The sequence below is a fragment of the Cyanistes caeruleus genome, chromosome 2, assembly GCF_971803275.1.
Source record: "Cyanistes caeruleus chromosome 2, bCyaCae1.hap1.1, whole genome shotgun sequence".
NCBI lineage: Eukaryota > Metazoa > Chordata > Aves > Passeriformes > Paridae > Cyanistes > Cyanistes caeruleus.
The window spans coordinates 587,292-608,344 of record NC_141702.1 but is presented as its reverse complement, the minus strand read 5'-3'; the positions used below and the strand labels follow the sequence as shown (position 1 = coordinate 608,344).

The 21,053-nt window shown below is 57.0% G+C and overlaps 2 protein-coding genes across 25 annotated transcripts in view; one reads left to right on the top strand and one right to left on the bottom strand.

The window, feature by feature from the left end:
• Window positions 1-21,053, top strand: part of DTNB (dystrobrevin beta) — a 150,454-nt gene that overhangs the window by 90,769 nt on the left and 38,632 nt on the right. For 10 of the 24 annotated variants that reach the window (XM_086875319.1, XM_086875323.1, XM_086875315.1 and 7 more), the window contains one exon: window positions 4,978-4,998. The exons of 8 other annotated variants lie outside the window; for them this stretch is intronic. In XM_086875319.1, coding sequence (XP_086731445.1) covers window positions 4,978-4,998 — 21 coding nt within the window. Of the gene's footprint in view, window positions 1-4,977; window positions 4,999-6,758; window positions 9,627-21,053 lie in introns of those variants that run through there. 6 more of the 24 variants (XR_015282615.1, XR_015282614.1, XR_015282617.1 and 3 more) reach the window with 4 other exon arrangements.
• On the bottom strand, window positions 13,940-20,662 carry LOC147654536 (uncharacterized). Its single transcript, XM_086879437.1, has 3 exons — window positions 18,863-20,662; window positions 18,093-18,702; window positions 13,940-13,970 (listed from the first exon to the last, which is right to left on the bottom strand). Exons 1-3 carry the CDS (start codon window positions 19,260-19,262, stop codon window positions 13,940-13,942), a joined length of 1,041 nt encoding a protein of 346 aa, XP_086735563.1. The 5' UTR covers window positions 19,263-20,662.

Genomic DNA, 21,053 nt, shown 5'->3' with positions numbered 1-21,053 from the left:
GTAGCTCCTGGCTCAGGTAATTATTTTAAGCTGCAAATTCCCCAGCCTGCTGAGCTAAAAATATCATTTCTTGTAGATACTTCTGACACCTTTTCTCATTATTGGTGTCAGAGCCTCCCTGTCTGCCGGTGCAGACTCCAGGGGAAGGGATGAGGCAGACACAGGATCCCTCCCTCCCTCCTCCCCTGCTCGGGATTTCACCCCCAGCCCCAGGCTCTGGTTTGTTCCTGATGTTGGTGTTTATTTCCAGCTCTCATTTTCAGTGGTTTTAGCCCTGCCAGACACGATTTTTCCCCGCCAGGTTTTAGCTTCTCTCATCACTTGGAGCTCTTCAGAACTGCTCATGTATAATTTACATCAGCTGTTAAGCTTTTATGGGTTTTTTCCATTTTCTTATGCAGTATTTTTTTACATTTTTAATGCTGCCTTCATTTCCCCATTTAGGGCTGGATTCAGCTCACCCAGCTCTTCTTGCCTGGGATTTTTGGGGCCTCAAATCCCTCTCAAAATGAGAGTGAGGAAAGATCCTGTAGGTGTCAGCAGCTTCCCCTGAGGGGCAGCTCCAGCTCTGATCTGTGGGAAGGAGCCAGGGAACAGCCAGGGGATTTGGGATGGGGATCAGGGACAGGCTCTTCCCCAGAGGTGCTGGCACTGCCCAGGCTCCCCAGGGAATGCTCCCAGCCCCGAGGCTGCCAGAGCTGCAGGAGCTGCCCTGGATGGGCCTGGTGGGTCCCTCCCAGCTCAGGACATTCCGTGACTCCAGGAAAGCCCAGCTGGGGAAGGCCATCCTTAGGTGTCCCCTGCAGGTTCATCCCTTCTCCCCACGCTGTGGTGCTTGGGGTCAGAGCTGGGAAAGGGCCTGGGACAGCCAAAGGTCCCTGGAACAGCCAAACCATTCCAGATCTGTGATTCCTGACCATTCCAGCTCTGTGATTCCCAGTTCTGTGATTCCTGATCATTCCATCCTGTGATTCCTGACCATTCCCATCCTGTGATTCCTGACCATCCCCATCCTGTGATTCCTGATCATTCCATCCTGTGATTCCTGACCATTCCATCCTGTGATTCCTGACCATTCCCATCCTGTGATTCCTGACCATTCCCATCCTGTGATTCCTGACCATTCCATCCTGTGATTCCTGACCATTCCAGTTCTGTGATTCCTGACCATTCCCATCCTGTGATTCCTGACCATTCCATCCTGTGATTCCTGACCATTCCCATCCTGTGATTCCTGGCCATTCCATCCTGTGATTCCTGACCATTCCCATCCTGTGATTCCTGACCATTCCAGCTCTGTGATTCCTGACCATTCCCATCCTGTGATTCCTGACCATTCCAGCTCTGTGATTCCTGACCATTCCCATCCTGTGATTCCTGACCATTCCATCCTGTGATTCCTGACCATTCCAGCTCTGTGATTCCTGACCATTCCAGCTCTGTGATTCCTGACCATTCCCATCCTGTGATTCCTGACCATTCCCATCCTGTGATTCCTGACCATTCCCATCCTGTGATTCCTGACCATTCCCTTCTGTGATTCCTGACCATTCCAGCTCTGTGATTCCTGACCATTCCCTTCTGTGATTCCTGACCATTCCATCCTGTGATTCCTGACCATTCCCATCCTGTGATTCCTGACCATTCCCACTCTGTGATTCCTGACTATCCCAGTTCTGATTCCTGACCATTCCCTTCTGTGATTCCTGACCATTCCCACTCTGTGATTCCTGACCATTCCCATCCTGTGATTCCTGACCATTCCAGCTCTGTGATTCCTGACCATTCCCTCCTGTGATTCCTGACCATTCCAGTTCTGTGATTCCTGACCATTCCCATCCTCTGATTCCTGACCATTCCCATCCTGTGATTCCTGACCATTCCAGTTCTGTGATTCCTGACCATTCCCATCCTGTGATTCCTGACCATTCCATCCTGTGATTCCTGACCATTCCAGTTCTGTGATTCCTGACCATTCCCATCCTGTGATTCCTGACCATTCCATCCTGTGATTCCTGACCATTCCAGCTCTGTGATTCCTGACCATTCCCATCCTGTGATTCCTGACCATTCCCATCCTGTGATTCCTGACCATTCCATCCTGTGATTCCTGACCATTCCCTCCTGTGATTCCTGACCATTCCAGTTCTGATTCCTGACCATTCCCATCCTGTGATTCCTGACCATTCCCACTCTGTGATTCCTGACCATTCCAGCTCTGTGATTCCTGACCATTCCATCCTGTGATTCCTGACCATTCCATCCTGTGATTCCTGACCATTCCCATCCTGTGATTCCCATCCTGTGATTCCTGACCATTCCCATCCTGTGATTCCTGACCATTCCCTCCTGTGATTCCTGACCATTCCAGTTCTGATTCCTGACCATTCCATCCTGTGATTCCTGACCATTCCAGTTCTGATTCCTGACCATTCCCATCCTGTGATTCCTGACCATTCCCACTCTGTGATTCCTGACCATTCCAGCTCTGTGATTCCTGACCATTCCATCCTGTGATTCCTGACCATTCCATCCTGTGATTCCTGACCATCCCCATCCTGTGATTCCTGACCATTCCCATCCTGTGATTCCTGACCATCCCCATCCTGTGATTCCTGACCATTCCCTCCTGTGATTCCTGACCATTCCAGTTCTGATTCCTGACCATTCCCTCCTGTGATTCCTGACCATTCCAGCTCTGTGATTCCTGACCATCCCCATCCTGTGATTCCTGACCATTGATGTAATTTGTTAATTGAGTTAATTGCCCCCTGGGGTCCTGCCCTGCTGTTCTCACAGGGCTCTCCCCAGGCTGTTGAGATTCAGCTCTGGGGTTTTCCAGTGTTCCCACAAATCCTCCCCAGGAATTGTGTTCCAGACACGGGAATTTCATGGAGTCACAGGCTGGGCTGGCAGGAAGGGAGGGAAGGGAGGGAGGGAGGGCAGAGGGGCTGTGGCTGCCCCATCCCTGGAAGTTTCCAGGTTTTTCAGCCCCTGGAGCCCCCTGGGATGGAGGAGCTGTGGGTGCAGGCTGGGATTTGGGGTCCCTGCCCGCCCAGGCCGTGCTGTGGCTCTGATGAGCCCTCCCTGGAGCTCTGCCTGCTCCTCCCAGGCTCCAGGGAAAGGCAGCAGACACATCCCATTTCTCTGCTTCCATTTCCTCCACGGGAATTTCCTGGGGCTGCTCTGGTGATTTATCCCCCTCCGTCCCTCCTGACAGGGCTCAGGCACATCTGGGCTTGATGCCAGGGCCTCTTTTTCAAACTAACAACTTCTTTTTGTGGATTGGAGATCATTTAAGATCTTTCCCCTGGCCTGGGTCCCCATCTGGTGCTGTGAGTCCTGGTGGGAAACGTGTGGGATTTGGGATGTGGGGAAATCTGCCAAACAGCACCAAAGGCACACCCGAAGGAACCCTGAGTCCTGGGAGAAAACCCCAAAATATCTGCCCAAAAGTGTGGGATTCTCCCCCAAACCCCAAAAATATCTGCCCAAAAGTGTGTGATTCTCCCCCAAACCCCAAAATATCTGCCCAAAAGTGTGGGATTCTCCCCCAAACCCTAAAAATATCTGCCCAAAAGTGTGGGATTCTCCCCCAAACCCAAAAATATCTGCCCAAAAGTGTGGGATTCTCCCCCAAACCCAAAAATATCTGCCCAAAAGTGTGGGATTCTCCCCCAAACCCAAAAATATCTGCCCAAAAGTGTGGGATTCTCCCCCAAACCCCAAAATATCTGCCCAGAAGTGTGGGATTCTCCCCCAAACCCCAAAATATCTGCCCAAAAGTGTGGGATTCTCCCCCAAACCCCCGGGCTGTGGTGGGAAAGCAGCTCCCAGTGGTCAGAGAGAAGAAGCTGCTTTAAATGAAGGGAAAGGTTCTGGTTAATCCTGCTCAGACGGGAGATCAGCCAGGGGAGGTTGATAAACGGGTTCATGGATTTCCAGGCCAGAAGGAGCTTTCATCCCACGGATTTTTAATTCCATGACCTGAATTTCTGGGGGGCCGTGCTGCTGCTGCCCCCTCCGTGTGCAGGGGGTCACCTGGACGTGCTGGCATTGCTGCTTTGGGACACACGAGGCTCAGCAGCGCCCTGTGTCACACACAGGCTCAAAAATTTCCCCCCAAAAATTGTGAGAGGACAAAATCCATGGAAATGTGTGAATTACCAAGGAGACTCTGGCCTGGTGACAGTCCCAGCAATCCTCCTGCAGTGCAGGCAGGATGTGCCTCCACCAGGCCCACTCACAGGGGACATTTCCCTGCTTCAAACAGGGAGGAATCCACCCATATTTCACCTTTTTTTGTCCTCCAAGTCAGGAGGGGTCTGTGCTGGGACACTGCAGCCCAGGAGCTGCTGTCTGTGCCTCTCTCCTCATCTCTGGTGTCGTGTCCCCTCCCAGCCGTGGCTGCTCTGCCCTGCAGTGTTCCCCGGGCAGGGTCCTGCAGTGCCCAGGGGTCCTGCAGTGCCCAGGGTCCTGCAGTGCCCAGGGGTCCTGCAGTGCCCAGGGTCCTGCAGTGCCCAGGGTCCTGCAGTGCCCAGGGGATGACTGCTGCTGCTGCTGCTGCTGCTGCTGCTGCTGCTGCTGCTGCTGCTGGGGCTCTGTGCTGGCACATTCCTGTGTCTGGCAGTGCCAGGGGATGGCTCTGCTGTGTGCCAGGGTCACAGGCTGGGTTGGGAGGGAGCACAGAGCCCCCCCAGTTCCCCCCAGCGTGGGCAGGGACAGCTCCTGGAGGAGCAGACACCCCTGGACATCCTGCCCTGTCTGCCAGGGATCCCCACTGTGATCCCCATCCCACCTGAGCGCCTGGGGCCACCACCCTATGAGGTGACAATGGGACAAATGTCACCCCCAGCCAGCCCTGTGTCCTGGCACCACGTGCTGTCCCCTCAGTGTGTGCTTTGGGGGAGAATTGTCATTTTCACACCATAAATAACCTTTCCTCTCTCTCTCTCCACCTTTTGCCCACGTCTCCAGGAAGAAGAGCAAAAGCAGGCAGTAAGTTGACTTCACTTTGTAGGTGATCTGACTTCTCTTTTTTATTTCCTTGCTGCATGAAATCCATTTTCTGTTAATTGGCTTGTATGCAAATGAACGCTGGGAATGGTGGGGGGTTTTTGTGCCTGGGAGCTGGAGCACAGCCGGTGTGAGGTGCCACAGAGCAGGGTTTGTGCAGGGAGGTGTTAACCCTGCCATGGGCTGCTGTGGGATCCTGCACGGCCAGGAGCCTGGGGATGCTCAGCTGGCCTCACACCCCTCCTGTGGGAGATCCCCGGGGGTTCCACGGCCTGAGGGGGCTTCCTTGTCCCTTCAGGAATCCTCTCTTTCGCCTCCTTGCTGCGCATGAAAAGCAAGGAATGATTTAACACTGTGGGCATGGCTGCGCATCCTGCGGTGCTGCCGGGGCTCCCGGGCAGTCCCGGGGCACTGAGGGCAGGACAGGAGCAGGACACCAGAACACCTGCTCTCCATTCCCTGAGGGCAGGACACCAGAACACCTGCTCTCCATTCCCTGAGTGCAGGACACACCAGAACACCTGCTCTCCATTCCCTGAGTGCAGGACACACCAGAACACCTGCTCTCCATTCCCTGAGGGCAGGACACCAGAACACCTGCCCTTGGCTGCTCTCCATTCCCTGAGTGCAGGACACCTGCCCTTGGGGCTGCTCTCCATTCCCTGAGTGCAGGACACCAGAACACCTGCCCTTGGGGCTGCTCTCCATTCCCTGAGTGCAGGACACCTGCCCTTGGGGCTGCTCTCCATTCCCTGAGTGCAGGACACCAGGACACCTGCCCTTGGGGCTGCTGTCCATTCCCTGAGTGCAGGACACCTGCCCTTGGCTGCTCTCCATTCCCTGAGTGCAGGACACCTGCCCTTGGGGCTGCTCTCCATTCCCTGAGTGCAGGACACCTGCCCTTGGGGCTGCTCTCCATTCCCTGAGTGCAGGACACCTGCCCTTGGGGCTGCTCTCCATTCCCTGACAGGACACCTGCCCTTGGGGCTGCTCTCCATTCCCTGAGGACAGGACACCTGCCCTTGGCTGCTCTCCATTCCCGTTTTCCCTGCTCACAGCCTGTGTGGGTGTCGGGATCCACTCCAGAGGGAGCCCTTCTCCTTCCCTCGGCAGCAGCCAGATGTTGAGCAGCTGCTCCCCAGCAGAACGTGGCTCCCTGGCACCCCGGTGCCGGTGCCCAGCGAGGGTGGGTGGCACCCTCTGCTCCTCTGGATGCTGGGCACGCTCAGCAGCCCCTGTTTGCTGCAGGGAAACACATCCTGGGGTGGCCTCTGCTGCTGGGAACATTTCAGTTTGGCGTGTGCTGGTGCCTCCTGGCTGGGTTTGGCTGCTTTAACCCAGTCTGGGTGAGGGGGCACCTTCCACTGGAGCCCAGCTCACCCCCAGGTGGCCACAGAATCCTGGATTTGGGGGGGAAGGGACCTTAAACCCCTGCCGGTGCTGCCAGGGACACCAAAGCCGTGGATGCCACGTGCTGTAATTGTGATTGTCGCGTTGGCACTGTTACAGCACAGGACACCTCTCAGTGTCCCAGGCTGGGACACATCCCTGGCCTGGGGCACTGCCAGGGACCAGGGCAGGAGCCAGGAATGGCAGCCCAGCCCCTCCCCAGCCTGCCAGGGAGGGGTTTGGTTCATTGAAGGAAGCAGGAGCTTCAGGGGTGTCCTGGGGGAGGGAGAAGCCCCAGGACACGGCCAGCCCTGCTCTCCATGGCACTCAGGGTGTCCTTCTCCTCCCCACAGCAATCCTCTGCAGGGAAAGGCTGTGCTTTTGTGAGCTCCATTTTGATTGTGCAGACAGAAAAAGGGAGAATATCAGATCAGGGAAGGAGCTGATGAGTTTTGTGTCCCTTTTTTCCCTGGAACACTGTGCCAGGAGGAGGAGAAAGAGCCAAAACTAAAATAACATCAGTGCAGTGCCATTCCATCCGGGCCCATTCCTTTGGAACCAGGGATGGAGGAGCCACAATTGATTTGAAGCTCAAGAAAGGCAGGTTTTGACCTACTGAAGGAGACATTGTAGGAACTGAAGCTTTGCATCCTTCCTTTGCATGGCCTGCAGTGGCTGGAGCTGCTGTGAAGGTGCAGCCAGACATGCCAGGGCAGGCTGAGCCCTTGGCTGAGGCTGGCTGGGGTGGAAAGGCAGCTCTGGAGAGCACTGGGAGCACCTGGCTGGGGTGGAAAGGCAGCTCTGGAGAGCACTGAGAGCACCTGGCTGGGATGGAAAGGCAGCTCTGGAGAGCACTGGGAGCACCCTGCTGGTCAGAACAGGCTGCTGGGCTCGGTCCAGCGCCATGGAAACAGCCAAGCCCACTCTGCTCCGGCTGGGAAGGGGCTTGGAGCCCATGGTGTTCCATCCCCAGCCCTGGCAGGGACACCTCCCGCTGTCCCAGGATGTCCCAGGATATCCCAGGCTGTCCCAGGCTGTCCCAGGATATCCCAGGCTGTCCCAGGCTGTCCCTGGAGCTGTCCCTGGAGCTGTCCCAGGCTGTCCCAGGCTGTCCCTGGAGCTGTCCCAGGCTGTCCCAGGCTGTTCCAGGATATCCCAAGCTGTCCCAGGCTGTCCCAGGCTGTCCAGGCTGTCCCTGGAGCTGTCCCAGGCTGTCCCAGGATATCCCAGGCTATCCCAGGCTGTCCCTGGAGCTGTCCCTGGAGCTGTCCCCAGGCTGTCCCAGGCTGTCCCAGGATATCCCAGGCTGTCCCTGGCTGTCCCCAGGCTGTCCCTGGAGCTGTCCCAGGCTGTCCCTGGCTGTTCCAGGATATCCCAGGCTGTCCCAGGCTGTCCCTGGAGCTGTCCCAGGCTGTCCCAGGCTGTCCCTGGCTGTTCCAGGATATCCCAGGCTGTCCCAGGCTGTCCCAGGCTGTCCCAGGCTGTCCCTGGAGCTGTCCCAGGCTGTCCCAGGCTGTCCCTGGCTGTTCCAGGATATCCCAGGCTGTCCCAGGCTGTCCCAGGCTGTCCCTGGAGCTGTCCCAGGCTGTCCCTGGCTGTTCCAGGATATCCCAGGCTGTCCCTGGCTGTTCCAGGCTGTCCCTGGCTGTTCCAGGATATCCCAGGCTGTCCCTGGAGCTGTCCCAGGCTGTTCCAGGATATCCCAGGCTGTCCCCAGGCTGTCCCTGGCTGTCCCAGGATATCGCAGGATATCCCAGGCTGTCCCTGGAGCTGTCCCAGGCTGTCCCAGGCTGTCCCAGGCTGTCCCAGGCCAGGGGTGGCAGTGTGGGGTGAAGGTGGATGAGCAGAGCAGCCGTGGATCAGCACCAGCAGCACAATGCTGGCTTCACTTTGGGAATCTCTGCTCTTCCTCCCCCTGGGGCTGCAGGTCCCTCCCTGCCTCCTCATTCCTGTCAGGAGAGGGCCACTCTCCCATCCCCTGTGCTGCAGCAGGTCCTGTGCTCAGAGCTGCTCTCCAGCCAGGCTGGGCAGTTCTGCTGAGAGCTGGGCAGGAGCAGAGCCCCGTGAGGAGATGGATGTCATTCTGGAGCCTGGAGCCACGCTGGGACTGCTGTGTCCAGTGAAACCCAAATTTCCAGCAGGGCTGGGATTGCTGTGTCCCAGCCAATAAAACCCAAATTTCCAGCAGGGCTGGGATTGCTGTGTCCAGTGAAACCCAAATTTCCAGCAGGGCTGGGATTGCTGTGTCCAGTGAAACCCAAATTTCCAGCAGGGCTGGGACTGCTGTGTCCAGTGAAACCCAAATTTCCAGCAGGGCTGGGATTGCTGTGTCCAGTGAAACCCAAATTTCCCCCAGGGCTGGGATTGCTGTGTCCAGTGAAACCCAAATTTCCAGCAGGGCTGGGATTGCTGTGTCCCAGCCAATAAAACCCAAATTTCCAGCAGGGCTGGGATTGCTGTGTCCAGTGAAACCCAAATTTCCAGCAGGGCTGGGATTGCTGTGTCCAGTGAAACCCAAATTTCCAGCAGGGCTGGGATTGCTGTGTCCCTGCAAAACCCAAATTTCCAGCAGGGCTGGGACTGCTGTGTCCCAGTGAAACCCAAATTTCCAGCAGGGCTGGGATTGCTGTGTCCAGTGAAACCCAAATTTCCAGCAGGGCTGGGATTGCTGTGTCCCTGCAAAACCCAAATTTCCAGCAGGGCTGGGATTGCTGTGTCCCAGCCAATAAAACCCAAATTTCCAGCAGGGCTGGGATTGCTGTGTCCCAATAAAACCCAAATTTCCAGCAGGGCTGGGATTGCTGTGTCCAGTGAAACCCAAATTTCCAGCAGGGCTGGGATTGCTGTGTCCCAATAAAACCCTGATTTCCAGCAGGGCTGGGATTGCTGTGTCCCAATAAAACCCAAATTTCCAGCAGGGCTGGGATTGCTGTGTCCCAATAAAACCCAAATTTCCCCCAGGGCTGGGATTGCTGTGTCCCAGTGAAACCCAAATTTCCAGCAGGGCTGGGATTGCTGTGTCCCTGCAAACCCCAAATTTCCAGCAGGGCTGGGATTGCTGTGTCCAGTGAAACCCAAATTTCCAGCAGGGCTGGGATTGCTGTGTCCCAGCCAATAAAACCCAAATTTCCAGCAGGGCTGGGACTGCTGTGTCCCAGTGAAACCCAAATTTCCAGCAGGGCTGGGACTGCTGTGTCCCAATAAAACCCAAATTTCCAGCAGGGCTGGGATTGCTGTGTCCCAGTGAAACCCAAATTTCCAGCAGGAAATCTCTCCATGGCCCAGCTGCTGGGGAGCCTGGATAATGTGCATTTAACCCTCTGTGTTCCGTGCTGGGAGCTCGCAGGGATTCCCGAGGATGTGCAGCACAGGGATGGTGTCCTTGGGCTGTCCCACGGCCCCACAACAGCCCCAGAGCAGCATCAGGAGCATCCCTGGGCTGGAGGTGGCCAAGGAGAGCCTGGAGGTGGCCAAGGAGTGACTGGAGGTGCCCCAGGAGGGCTGGAGGTGGCCAAGGAGGCCTGGAGGTGGCCAAGGAGGGCTGGAGGTGGCCAAGGAGGGGCTGGAGGTGGCCAAGGAGAGCCTGGAGGTGGCCAGGGAGTGACTGGAGGTGCCCCAGGAGGGCCTGGAGGTGGCCAGGGAGTGACTGGAGGTGGCCAAGGAGAGCCTGGAGGTGGCCAAGGAGGGCTGGAGGTGCCCCAGGAGGGCTGGAGGTGGCCAAGGAGAGCCTGGAGGTGCCCCAGGAGGCCTGGAGGTGGCCAAGGAGGGCTGGAGGTGGCCAAGGAGAGCCTGGAGGTGGCCAAGGAGAGCCTGGAGGTGGCCAAGGAGGGCTGGAGGTGGCCAAGGAGGGCTGGAGGTGGCCAAGGAGAGCCTGGAGGTGGCCAAGGAGGGCTGGAGGTGGCACTCAGAGCTCCAGGCTGGGGACAGGGTGGGCACAGCAGGGGCTGGGAGGGCTGGGAGGGGGTCCCTGTGGGTGCAGGGGTCTCGTGCCCCATTGCTGCTGTCAGCAGCGGGGTGTGCTGGCCTGTGTGACCCTGCTGGCACACGGGGACAGCAGCAGAGAGCCCCGGGCTGGCTCTGGTCCTGCTCTGGAGGAGCCAGAGGTGTTTTCCAGCCCGGGGAGCGCTGTCAGGGCCCTGTGGTTTCTCCTGGGCTGGGGAGCAGCCAGGCCTCTGCTCCATTCATGCCTTCCCTCAATCACATTCCTCTGCCCTTAATCACCCTTTGGATCCCTGGGCTGCAGACAGGCAGGAGTTTGTTCCCTTCCTCATCCTCCCAGCCCTGCCAGCTCCCGGAGCCGCTGTCCCGAGGGGCAGGGGGTGCCCTGGGGGAGCTCCCAGGGTGGGCTCCATTTCCTGAGCGGCTTCCCTGCCTGGAAATGGCTCCACTTTCACCTCTGGAGACAGCTTTCTGATAATTTTTGTATTGTTTTGTTCGAAGGCGCGTTGTTTGTGGAACGAGGATGGGAAAGGGAGCAGGGTGGGAGCGTTTCCAGCAGGACTGGGGCGCACTGGGGGCTCACTGGGGATGGATAGGAGGTTTGGGGATGTGCTCAGTGCATTCCCCACTGGCTGGGAAGGACAGAATGCCCTGGGGTTTGTGTTGGGATGTGTGGGGGCAGTGGGGGATGGAGGGGGCAGTGCCTGTGCTGGGGGGCTCCAGGATGGTTCCACACACGCAGCTCTCCCTCATTTCAGGCCCTGGCAGCAGCAGAGCCCAGGCAGGGCCATGGGAGGGGGGCACAGGACAGCCGGGTGTCCCACACCGTGCCAGCCTCCCCTGGTCCCCAGGCAGGCCAGGGGCTCCTTTGGCATCTCCAGGGCCCCTTGCAGGGCCCAAAGGGGCTCCAGGAGAGCTGGAGAGGGACTGGGGACAAGGACTGGAGGGCCAGGAGCCAGGGAATGGCTGCCAGTGGCAGAGGGCAGGGCTGGATGGGATATTGGGCAGGAATTGTTCCCTGGCAGGGTGGGCAGGCCCTGGCACAGGGTGCCCAGAGCAGCTGGGGCTGCCCCTGGATCCCTGGCAGTGCCCAAGGCCAGGCTGGACAGGGCTCTGGCAGGTCTGGAATCACAGGAGGATGGAATGGTTTGGGTGTGAGGGTCCCCAGAGCCCCTGCAGTGCCAGCCCTGCCAGGACAGGGACACCTCCCCCTGTCCCAGTGTCCAGCCTGGCCTGGGACATTTCACTGATCCCATTGAAGCTCTCACTGGCGAGATCAGAGTGGGATTTTTATTGGAGATACTCTCCCCCTCGCTGGGTGTTCCCACCCTTTGTCCCCTGCTCCTGGTGCCATCCTGGGATGTGTTGGTGGCGTTTCTCATTTCCCTTCGACGTTTCCAGCAATCCTTTGTTGCCACACTTGGGGACAGATATTCCTGAGCCCGTCCCGGTTGTGTTTCTGTCGTGGGGAGGTGACTGGAGAGATGTTCCACAAGGATTTGCATTTGTTTTGGCAAGATCTGACTTCCCTTGCTGTTTGTTTGGTCCCTGGGAAACGCGACGCTGCCGAGGAGTTTGGCAGGAGCCACGACAGCGTTCTGGAATCATCTCCTCCCTCGTGTTTCCTTCGGGCATGGGCTGCAAGTGGTTAAATGAGCGTCCTTGTGCAGTCCAGGATGTGAAATATTTATTGCTTCCCTGCTGAATTTCATAGCCATGCTGACTCTCCTGAAACAATGCTTTCTTCACCCCGCAGTCAAGCGCTGCAGCACGAAACTGAGCTGGGGGTGCCGAGCGCTGCTGCTGGGGACGGACCCAGCGTCACCGAGCCCCCTGCAGCCCCAGCTCCTGCTGCTGGCCCCAGCCTCCAGCCTGGCACCATCAAAAGTGGCTCCTGCTGGAGTGAGACACTCAGTGTGTGCCCTTTTACAGAGCAGTTCCAGGTCTCAGCAGCTTTGTCAAAGGGCAGAGCTGAAGGTTTTCTCTGCTCGGAGGGGCCGTGTCCTGTTCAGAGACAGGGGGAGCTGGGGCTTGTTTAGCTGCTCAGGAGTGTCCAGGAGGTGCTGATGAAATTCAGGTGAGATGCTGCTGGTGTCTGGGCTGTCACCTGCAGAAGGGATTGCTTTAGTCACAGACTGGGCTGGGAGGGACCCCAGAGCCCCTCCAGTGTCACCCCTGCCATGGCAGGGACACCTCCCACTGTCCCAGTGCCCAGCCTGGCCTTGGCCACTGCCAGGGATCCAGGGGCAGCCTCAAAAACTTCTCTTTTTGTGGACTTTGGAAGAAGTTCACAAAAACCCTTCTGTGAACAGTCATGGGAAGCAGAAGCCAACAGATCTTCACGTTCTCCTTGCAGGAGAACATCCCTGGAGCTGACCCCGTGGGCTGAGGGTGGAGAACGCCCCTAATGCCACTAATTCAATGGCAGAGGAACGAACAGTGCCCGCGTTTCTCTGGGTGCAGAACTTTCCCTGGGATCACTGCCCAGCCTGCAAGGGTAATCACAGCCACGTGAGGGACATCTGGATCCACTGCTGCTTTATGTGGCACCTGGCCCTTATTAATAGTAATGAGGAAATGGCAGTTTGGGATTTCTTGACCTCACATGAAATTCATTTCTCTGGGCAAAGGTTGCGAACAGATGGCAGCGATTTGGGGCTCCGATGATCATCTGTTGCACAGACTTTATCGCTCTGCTTTGGCCCTTTCCTCTGCTGGAACCATCCCTTTCTCCACCTCATCTCTTTGTAAGGGATGTCTTTTTCAAAGGGAGCCCTGAAACATCTTGTTAAAGCATGTTCTGTGCAGCAGCAGGGTTTAGGTAGGGCCCGACACAACCAAACCATCCTGTGGAGCATAAATCACTCTTTTACTCGCTGCCGTGTAAACTTTTGTCTTTTTGAAGTCGGTGCTTTCCTCAGCGCTCTTGGCCCCTCTCCAGTTTGTTCTTTACCTCCCCAGCTCACAAAAACACTTTGGCACTGGGGCTTGGGGCAGGGGGAAGAGCTGCAGGGAGCCACAGTGGGCTGGGAAGGTGGGGGCTGCTCAGCAGGAGGGGAGGGGGCTCTGCGGGGACCATTCACTGGGGGCTGCACTGACAGGGCAGGAGGTGAGGGTTCACACGGAAAGAAGGGAAATTTGGATTCCATATTGCAAAAGGATTCTTCCCTGGCAGGGTGGGCTGTGATCCCTGGCAGTGGCCAAGGCCAGGCTGGGCACTGGGACAGTGGGAGGTGTCCCTGCCATGGCAGGGGTGACACTGGAGGGGCTCTGGGGTGAAGAATTCCGTGAAGGAATTGTTCCCAGTTCCTGCTCAGTTATCCACTGGCACATCCCACATCTCCTGGCAGAGCCAGGAGATCTCTGTGCCCCTTGGGACGGTGGCTGAAGGTTCGGGTGTCTCCTCTCTGGCCCAGGATCTCCGTGACAAATGGGACAATTACTCTGCTGGAAGAGTAAAACCTTTCTCCTGGGGGGTTTTTGGTAGTTAAAGCTGATTTGAAGCAGGCTGGAAGCAAGATAAACCCAGGAACTACAGCAGCATTAGAGAAATACCATGGATAGATGGATTGGGAATGCTGAGGTTGGACAGGGCTCACTTCCCCGTGTGCGTGGTGGCTCCTGCACTGCGGCATCACGGATTTACAGCCTGCTATCACAAAACCCCACTGTCAGACACCGGTGAAATACCACACCGTGCCCCAGGAAGGGGAAAATCCTGTACCTGGAACCCATTTATCCACAGTGCTGCACCAAAACAGTCCTACCCAAGAGCCTGGCTCTGTGGAACATCAGTTCCAGCTGCAGCTCTGGCCTCACGTGATGCTTTCAGCCTGAAACCTCTTGGGGTTTTTTATTTATCAAAGTGAAATGGAAGTTGTTCCAACGACCCAAATCGTCGTGTAATCCAAATTGGGTTTACAGAGAAGTGCTGGTATTGTATTTGTGACTTAGCTGTGATTTACTGCTGTAAATATCCCTCCAGTTTCACCAGCCTGAAGCAGATGTGCTTAAATCCACAAAGAATTAAAGCAGGGAGCAATAGAAAATCTGGGTTTTCCAGCTGGTGGAGTTCAGGGGAAGCATTGAGGCCAGGCTGGGCCCTGGGGCAGTGGGAGCTGTCCCTGCCCTGGCACAGGGTGGGCTTTGTGCTCCCTTCCCACCCAAACCCTTCCAGGAGTGGATGATTCCACGCAGACCCTGCTCGGGTGGATATCAGTTTTCTGTGCCTTTATCAGTTTTTATCTTTTCTCTGCCCCTTGCTCTGTTGAATTTCACCGAGTGTGGCTGAGGGAGGTGCTTTAAAAGAGCTCAGGATTCCTGGGCCTGGAAAAGCAGAGTCAGCATTGCCCCTCCCAGCGTGGGGCTCATTTGGAAGCATCCCAGGTTCTCTTCCATTCCCCGCATCATTGGCAGCCTGATCCCGCCTTGCTGACGGCATTAGCGAGTCCATCCGAGAGCTGAGGGACAGAATTCCAGGAGATCTGCACCCAGGAGATCAGCACAGGGGCTGAGCTGTGTCGGGCTGTGCATCGGGAGCAGGACCATGGCACCACTGCTCTGGCTGGGAATGGACCTTAAATCCCACCCAGGGACACCTCCCCCTGTCCCAGTGCCCAGCCTGGCCTTGGGCACTGCCAGGGATCCAGGGGCAGCCCCAGCTGCTCTGGGCACCCTGTGCCAGGGCCTGCCCACCCTGCCAGGGAACAATTCCTGCCCCAAATGCCACCCAGGGAAGCTCAGGCAGGACGAGGCACGATGGCTTGGTGTGGCTGTACGTGACAGGAGATCAGGCCCCGTGTCCAGGTCCCTCCCAGCTCTGTGCTGCCCTAACAGCTGGAGGTGACTGCAGGGTTTTGGGAGAATCCCTGGATTCCAGACTCCCTGCTGGTGATCCACGAGCCCCCTGAAGGTGGGAGGCTCTGGGGGAGGTTCTGCCGTGCTGGCCTTGAGGCCACCCACGTTCCCAGGGCTGCCCAGGGGAGCCCAGGGTGGCAGAACCTGACCCCAGCCCCATCTCCCTCCAGGATGGCACTGCCATGGGAGGTCACTGCTCCAGGAATTGTCCAGGTCCCTCTGTTCCATTGGAATATGGAGCTTCTTCCTAGGGACAGTGAAAGGGATCTGGCACACACAACAACCCAAGAGCCAGCAGGATTCAGATAAGCAATTTAGACAAGTAAACATCTCACCATGCCTCAAAATAAATGTAGGAAATTCGGGTTTTGTATAAAAACTTCCCCAAGCCTGGGAACTTCACTCTTCAAGGAGAGCATTTGTGTTCAGCAGACTGTTCCACCTGGATGCCAGAGGTTCCAAATCTCAGGAATGTGGCAGCTGTGTTGCTCTCAGCTTGGGGCCCTGTCCTGAGGATGAGGTGGGGGAGAATCTGTGACTGGGAAATGAGGGAGCAGAGTCTGAGGGTGGGCAGGCCCTGGCACCTGAGGGTGCCCAGAGCACATCCCTGGATCCTGGCAGTGCCCAAGGCCAGGCTGGGCACTGGGACAGTGGGAGGTGTCCCTGCCATGGGACAGGGACACCTGGGGTCCCTCACACCCAAACCATTCCCTGATGGTGTAACCTGGCCCAGCCTGCAGTGCCTGTTGCTGGGAGCGGAGCTGAGCCACAGCTTCCATTCCCAGCGGCTTTTTTATCTCAAAGAGGAAAATCTGCTTTTTCCTGACACTCAATCCAAAGTGTTTCAGTGTCACTGTGGGGTGTGTGTGGGTGTGTGTGTGTGTGTGTGCACTGTGTGTGCACTGTGTCTGTGTGTGTGTGTGTGTGTGCACTGTGTGTGTGTGTGCACTGTGTGTGTGTGTGCACTGTCTGCACTGTGTGTGTGTGTGTGTGTGCACTGTGTGTGTGTGTGCACTGTGTGTGTGTGTGCACTGTGTGTGTGTGTGCACTGTGTGTGTGTGTGTGCGCACTGTGTGTGTGTGCACTGTGTGTGTGTCTGTGTGTGCACTGTGTGTGTGTGTGTGTGCACTGTGTGTGTGTGTGTGTGTGTGTGTGTGCACTGTGTGTGTGTGTGTGTGTGTGTGTGTGCTCTGTGTGTGTGTGTGTGTGTGTGTGTGTGCACTGTGTGTGTGTGTGTGTGTGTGCACTGTGTGTGTGTGTGTGTGTGTGTGTGTGTGCACTGTGTGTGTGTGTGTGTGTGTGTGTGTGCACTGTGTGTGTGTGTGTGTGTGTGTGTGTGCGCACTGTGTGTGTGTGTGTGTGTGTGTGTGCACTGTGTGTGTGTGTGCACTGTGTGTGTGTGTGTGTGTGTGCTCTGTGTGTGTGTGTGTGCACTGTGTGTGTGTGTGCACTGTGTGTGTGTGTGTGCACTGTGTGTGTGTGTGCACTGTGTGTGTGTGTGCACTGTGTGTGTGTGTGTGTGTGCACTGTGTGTGTGTGTGCACTGTGTGCACTGTGTCTGTGTGTGTGTGTGTGTGTGCACTGTGTGTGTGTGTGCACTGTGTGTGTGTGTGCACTGTGTGTGTGTGTGTGTGTGCACTGTGTGTGTGTGTGTGTGTGTGTGTGTGCACTGTGTGTGTGTGTGTGCGCACTGTGTGTGTGTGCACTGTGTGTGTGTGTGTGTGTGTGTGTGTGCACTGTGTGTGTGTGTGTGCGCACTGTGTGTGTGTGCACTGTGTGTGTGTGTGTGTGTGCACTGTGTGTGTGTGTGTGTGTGTGCACTGTGTGTGTGTCTGTGTGTGCACTGTGTGTGTGTGTGTGTGCACTGTGTGTGTGTGTGTGTGTGTGTGTGCTCTGTGTGTGTGTGTGTGTGCACTGTGTGTGTGTGTGCACTGTGTGTGTGTGTGTGTGTGTGCACTGTGTGTGTGTGTGTGTGCACTGTGTGTGTGTGTGTGCACTGTGTGTGTGTGTGTGTGTGTGTGTGCACTGTGTGTGTGTGTGTGTGTGTGTGTGTGCACTGTGTGTGTGTGTGCACTGTGTGTGTGTGTGCACTGTGTGTGTGTGTGTGTGTGTGTGCACTGTGTGTGTGTGTGCACTGTGTGTGCACTGTGTGTGTGTGTGTGTGTGTGTGCACTGTGTGTGTGTGTGTGCACTGTGTGTGTGTGTGCACTGTGTGTGCACTGTGTGTGTGTGTGTGTGTGTGTGCACTGTGTGTGTGTGTGCACTGTGTGTGTGTGTGCACTCTGTGTGTGTGTGTGTGCACTGTGTGTGTGTGTGTGTGCACCGTGTGTGTGTGTGTGTGTGCACTGTGTGTGTGTGCGTGCACTGTGTGTGTGTGTGCACTGTGTGTGTGTGTGCACTCTGTGTGTGTGTGTGTGCACTGTGTGTGTGTGTGTGTGCACCGTGTGTGTGTGTGTGTGTGCACTGTGTGTGTGTGTGTGTGTGTGTGCACTGTGTGTGTGTGTGTGCACTGTGTGTGTGTGTGTGCACTGTGTGTGTGTGTGCACTGTGTGTGTGTGTGTGCACTGTGTGTGTGTGTGTGTGTGCACTGTGTGTGTGTGTGTGTGTGTGTGTGTGCACTGTGTGTGTGTGTGTGCACTGTGTGTGTGTGTGCACTGTGTGTGTGTGTGTGTGCACTGTGTGTGTGTGTGTGCACTGTGTGTGTGTGTGCACTGTGTGTGTGTGTGTGTGCACTGTGTGTGTGTGTGTGTGTGTGTGTGTGCACTGTGTGTGTGTGTGTGTGTGTGTGTGCTCTGTGTGTGTGTGTGTGTGCACTGTGTGTGTGTGTGTGTGTGTGTGTGTGCACTGTGTGTGTGTGTGTGTGTGTGTGTGCTCTGTGTGTGTGTGTGTGCGTGTGTGTGTGTGCACTGTGTGTGTGTGCACTGTGTGTGTGTGTGTGTGTCTGTGTGTGTGCACTGTGTGTGTGTGTGTGTGTGTGCTCTGTGTGTGTGTGTGTGCACTGTGTGTGTGTGTGTGTGTGTGCACTGTGTGTGTGTGTGTGTGTGTGCACTGTGTGTGCACTGTGTGTGTGTGTGTGTGTGTGTGCACTGTGTGTGTGTGTGTGCACTGTGTGTGTGTGTGTGTGCACTGTGTGTGTGTGTGTGTGTGTGTGTGTGTGTGCACTGTGTGTGTGTGTGTGCACTGTGTGTGTGTGTGTGTGTGTGTGTGTGTGCACTGTGTGCGTGTGTGTGCACTGTGTGTGTGTGTGCACTGTGTGTGTGTGTGTGCACTGTGTGTGTGTGTGTGTGTGCACTCTGTGTGTGTGTGTGCACTGTGTGTGTGTGTGTGCGCACTGTGTGTGTGTGCACTGTGTGTGTGTGTGTGTGTGTGTGTGCACTGTGTGTGTGTGCACTGTGTGTGTGCACTGTGTGTGTGTGTGTGTGTGTGTGTGTGTGTGTGCACTCTCAGCCAGCGCCGTCTCCTCCAGGCCCAGCTCTAATCCTGGTCCATGGGCTGCAGGTTCTGGTCCATGAGCCATGAGCTCTGGTCCATGAGCCATGGGCTGTGGTCCATGAGCTCTGGTCCATGAGCCATGGGCTGTGGTCCGTGGGCTGCAGGTTCTGGTCCATGAGCCATGGGCTGTGGTCCATGGGCTGCAGGTTCTGGTCCATGAGCCATGGGCTGTGGTCCATGAGCCATGGGCTGTGGTCCATGAGCCATGGGCTGTGGTCCGTGGGCTGCAGGTTCTGGTCCATGAGCCGTGGGCTGTGGTCCGTGGGTTGCAGGTTCTGGGTGGTGCAGCAGCAGCTCAGGGTGATCCCCAGGCCTTTGCAGAGGGTCCCAGCAGCCGTGGCCGTGCCCTGGGCTCTGTGCCAGGGGCTGGACGGAGCTCTCAGCTCGGTGCCCTGCTCAGGGCTGCTGCAGCCCGGGCAGAGCTGGGCTGGCAGGAGGGGCTCTGGGTGCCCGTCACGCTCCGTGGCCGAGTGTTCTGCGTTAGCTGGATCAGATACCAGAGCTGCAGTGCTGGGACACGAGGAGCTGCCTCTACAGAGCGCTGTGGGGCAGCCCCACAGCACGGGCATCTTGCTGTGGGGCACAGCACCCCCCTGTGCCCCCCACCCCGTGTGTCAGCCTGTCCCTCCTGTGGATCCCGCTTCCTCAGGCTGCTGCGAGCTCTGCTGAAGCTCACAGCTCCTCCTGAAGGTGTGAGCTGGCTCTTGGGCTGTGCTCGTGGGATTCAGGCTGCCGGGGGGAGCTGGGCTCGGTCTGCCCTCCCCGGGGCTGCTGAGCCCCAAACCCAAAGCCACAGCCGGGAAAAGGAGTGCTGGGAGTGGGGTGGGAGCCAAGGGGCTCCCCCAGTCCTGGGGACCAGGGGGTTCCTCCCCAGAGGAACAGCTCCCACCCCAAAGGCCAGCCCGTGCCCTGGCTCTGCTGCAGGGTGAGGGGCAGCCTCTCCTGATTCTTCTTCTTCTTCTTCTTCTTCTTCTTGGCCAGCAGCAGGAATTTCTGCCTGGAAAGGGAGCTCAGGCCTTGGCAGGGGCTGCCCAGGGAGCTGCTGCAGTCTCATCCCTGGAGGTGTGCAGGGAATTCCTGGATGTGGCACTCAGAGCTCTGGGCTGGGGACAGGGTGGGGATCAGGCACAGCTGGGGCTCCATGGGCTGGGAGGGATTTTCCAGCCTCAGGGATCCTGGGGTTCCTCTGGGAACACAATGTGTGTGTACAGAGCTCTGAGCATCACTGCAAGCGCTGAGCAGGGAGGAGGAGGAGGACGAGGAGCAGAAGGAGGAGGAGGACGAGGAGGAGCAGGAGGAGGAGGAGGAGGAGGAGGGTGAGGTTTGCACCGTGACGAAGCAGCTCTGCTGCCTGTGCCTGTGCCATCCCCTCACGTTTCCGCGCTCCGTGGGCGCAGGCTGTGGAGGCACAGCCAGAGTGGCTGGGGATGATTCCCGAGGATGTCACTTGGGAAGGGTTGGGGTCCCTGCGTGACGAGCTGGCGGGCAGCTCGGCTCATCTGCAGCTCGTGCTGCCACTGCTGACGAGCCCAGAATGGCAAAACAAGGATGACACATCTTTCGGATTTTTAGGGAATGTTGCTAGGCCCAGGCTGCTCCTCAGCCATGGAAATGTGAGCCCGTGACTCCCCGAGCTGGGAGTGAGAGCCGAGGGCAGCGAGCCCTCGGTGTCGGCCTGGAGCACAGACCCACCCTCAGAGCCACAAATGTCATCCATCAGTGCCCTACAGTCAGACTCGTTACAGCCTGCCCTGGAAAGGCTTTCAAAGCTGTATTTGGGAGACTGATGGTTTTACATCAGCACTGAGAGATGCTTCCCTTCAGCTGTGCTCCTCCTGTGCCGTGCCCTGCTCATCACACTCCTCATTTCTCATTTAATCTCTTTTAACCGCTTTATTCTGAGGAAATTTGTAGCTCCAGAAATCAAACTGTGCACGTGTTTCATCATTCAGTGTTAGGTTTGCGTTTATTGAGAGAAAAATGCCATTTCTGGATCCTGTTAGGACTGCATTTATCATGCCAGGCCGCGGCCAGGGACTGATCCATCTTGCTGGAGATCTGCTTTTGGTGCTGTGGCTGTGGATGAACATCCCAGCTCTGACAGGGTTCCTCGTCTGGGAGGAGACTGGAGCAGTGGAGCTCCTGGGCTCCGTGCTGCTGCCCAGGGCCCACCTCCAGGGCTCTGCCTCCTTCACCTTCTGACATTTTATCTTCATGGGAGCAACGATTGCTGAGAGTGTTTGTGGCCAGAGAGGTTTCCTTCTGTCCTTCAGCCCTGTGCTGGACCCCACATCACCCGCGGTGTCCGGGATGTCCTCGGGATGTCCTCGGGATCTTCTCGGGATGTTCTTGGGATGTCC

Coding starts and splice junctions, on each gene's coding strand:
- LOC147654536 (XM_086879437.1), bottom strand. CDS start 19,262: ATGCCCGTGCTGTGGGGCTGCCCCACAGCGCTCTGTAGAGGCAGCTCC. Junction 18,703..18,862: donor CCCATGGCTCATGGACCACA/GCCCATGGCTCA, acceptor CTCATGGACCAG/AACCTGCAGCCCATGGACCA. Junction 13,971..18,092: donor CACAGTGCACACACACACAC/GCACACACACAC, acceptor GTGATGCCGCAG/TGCAGGAGCCACCACGCACA.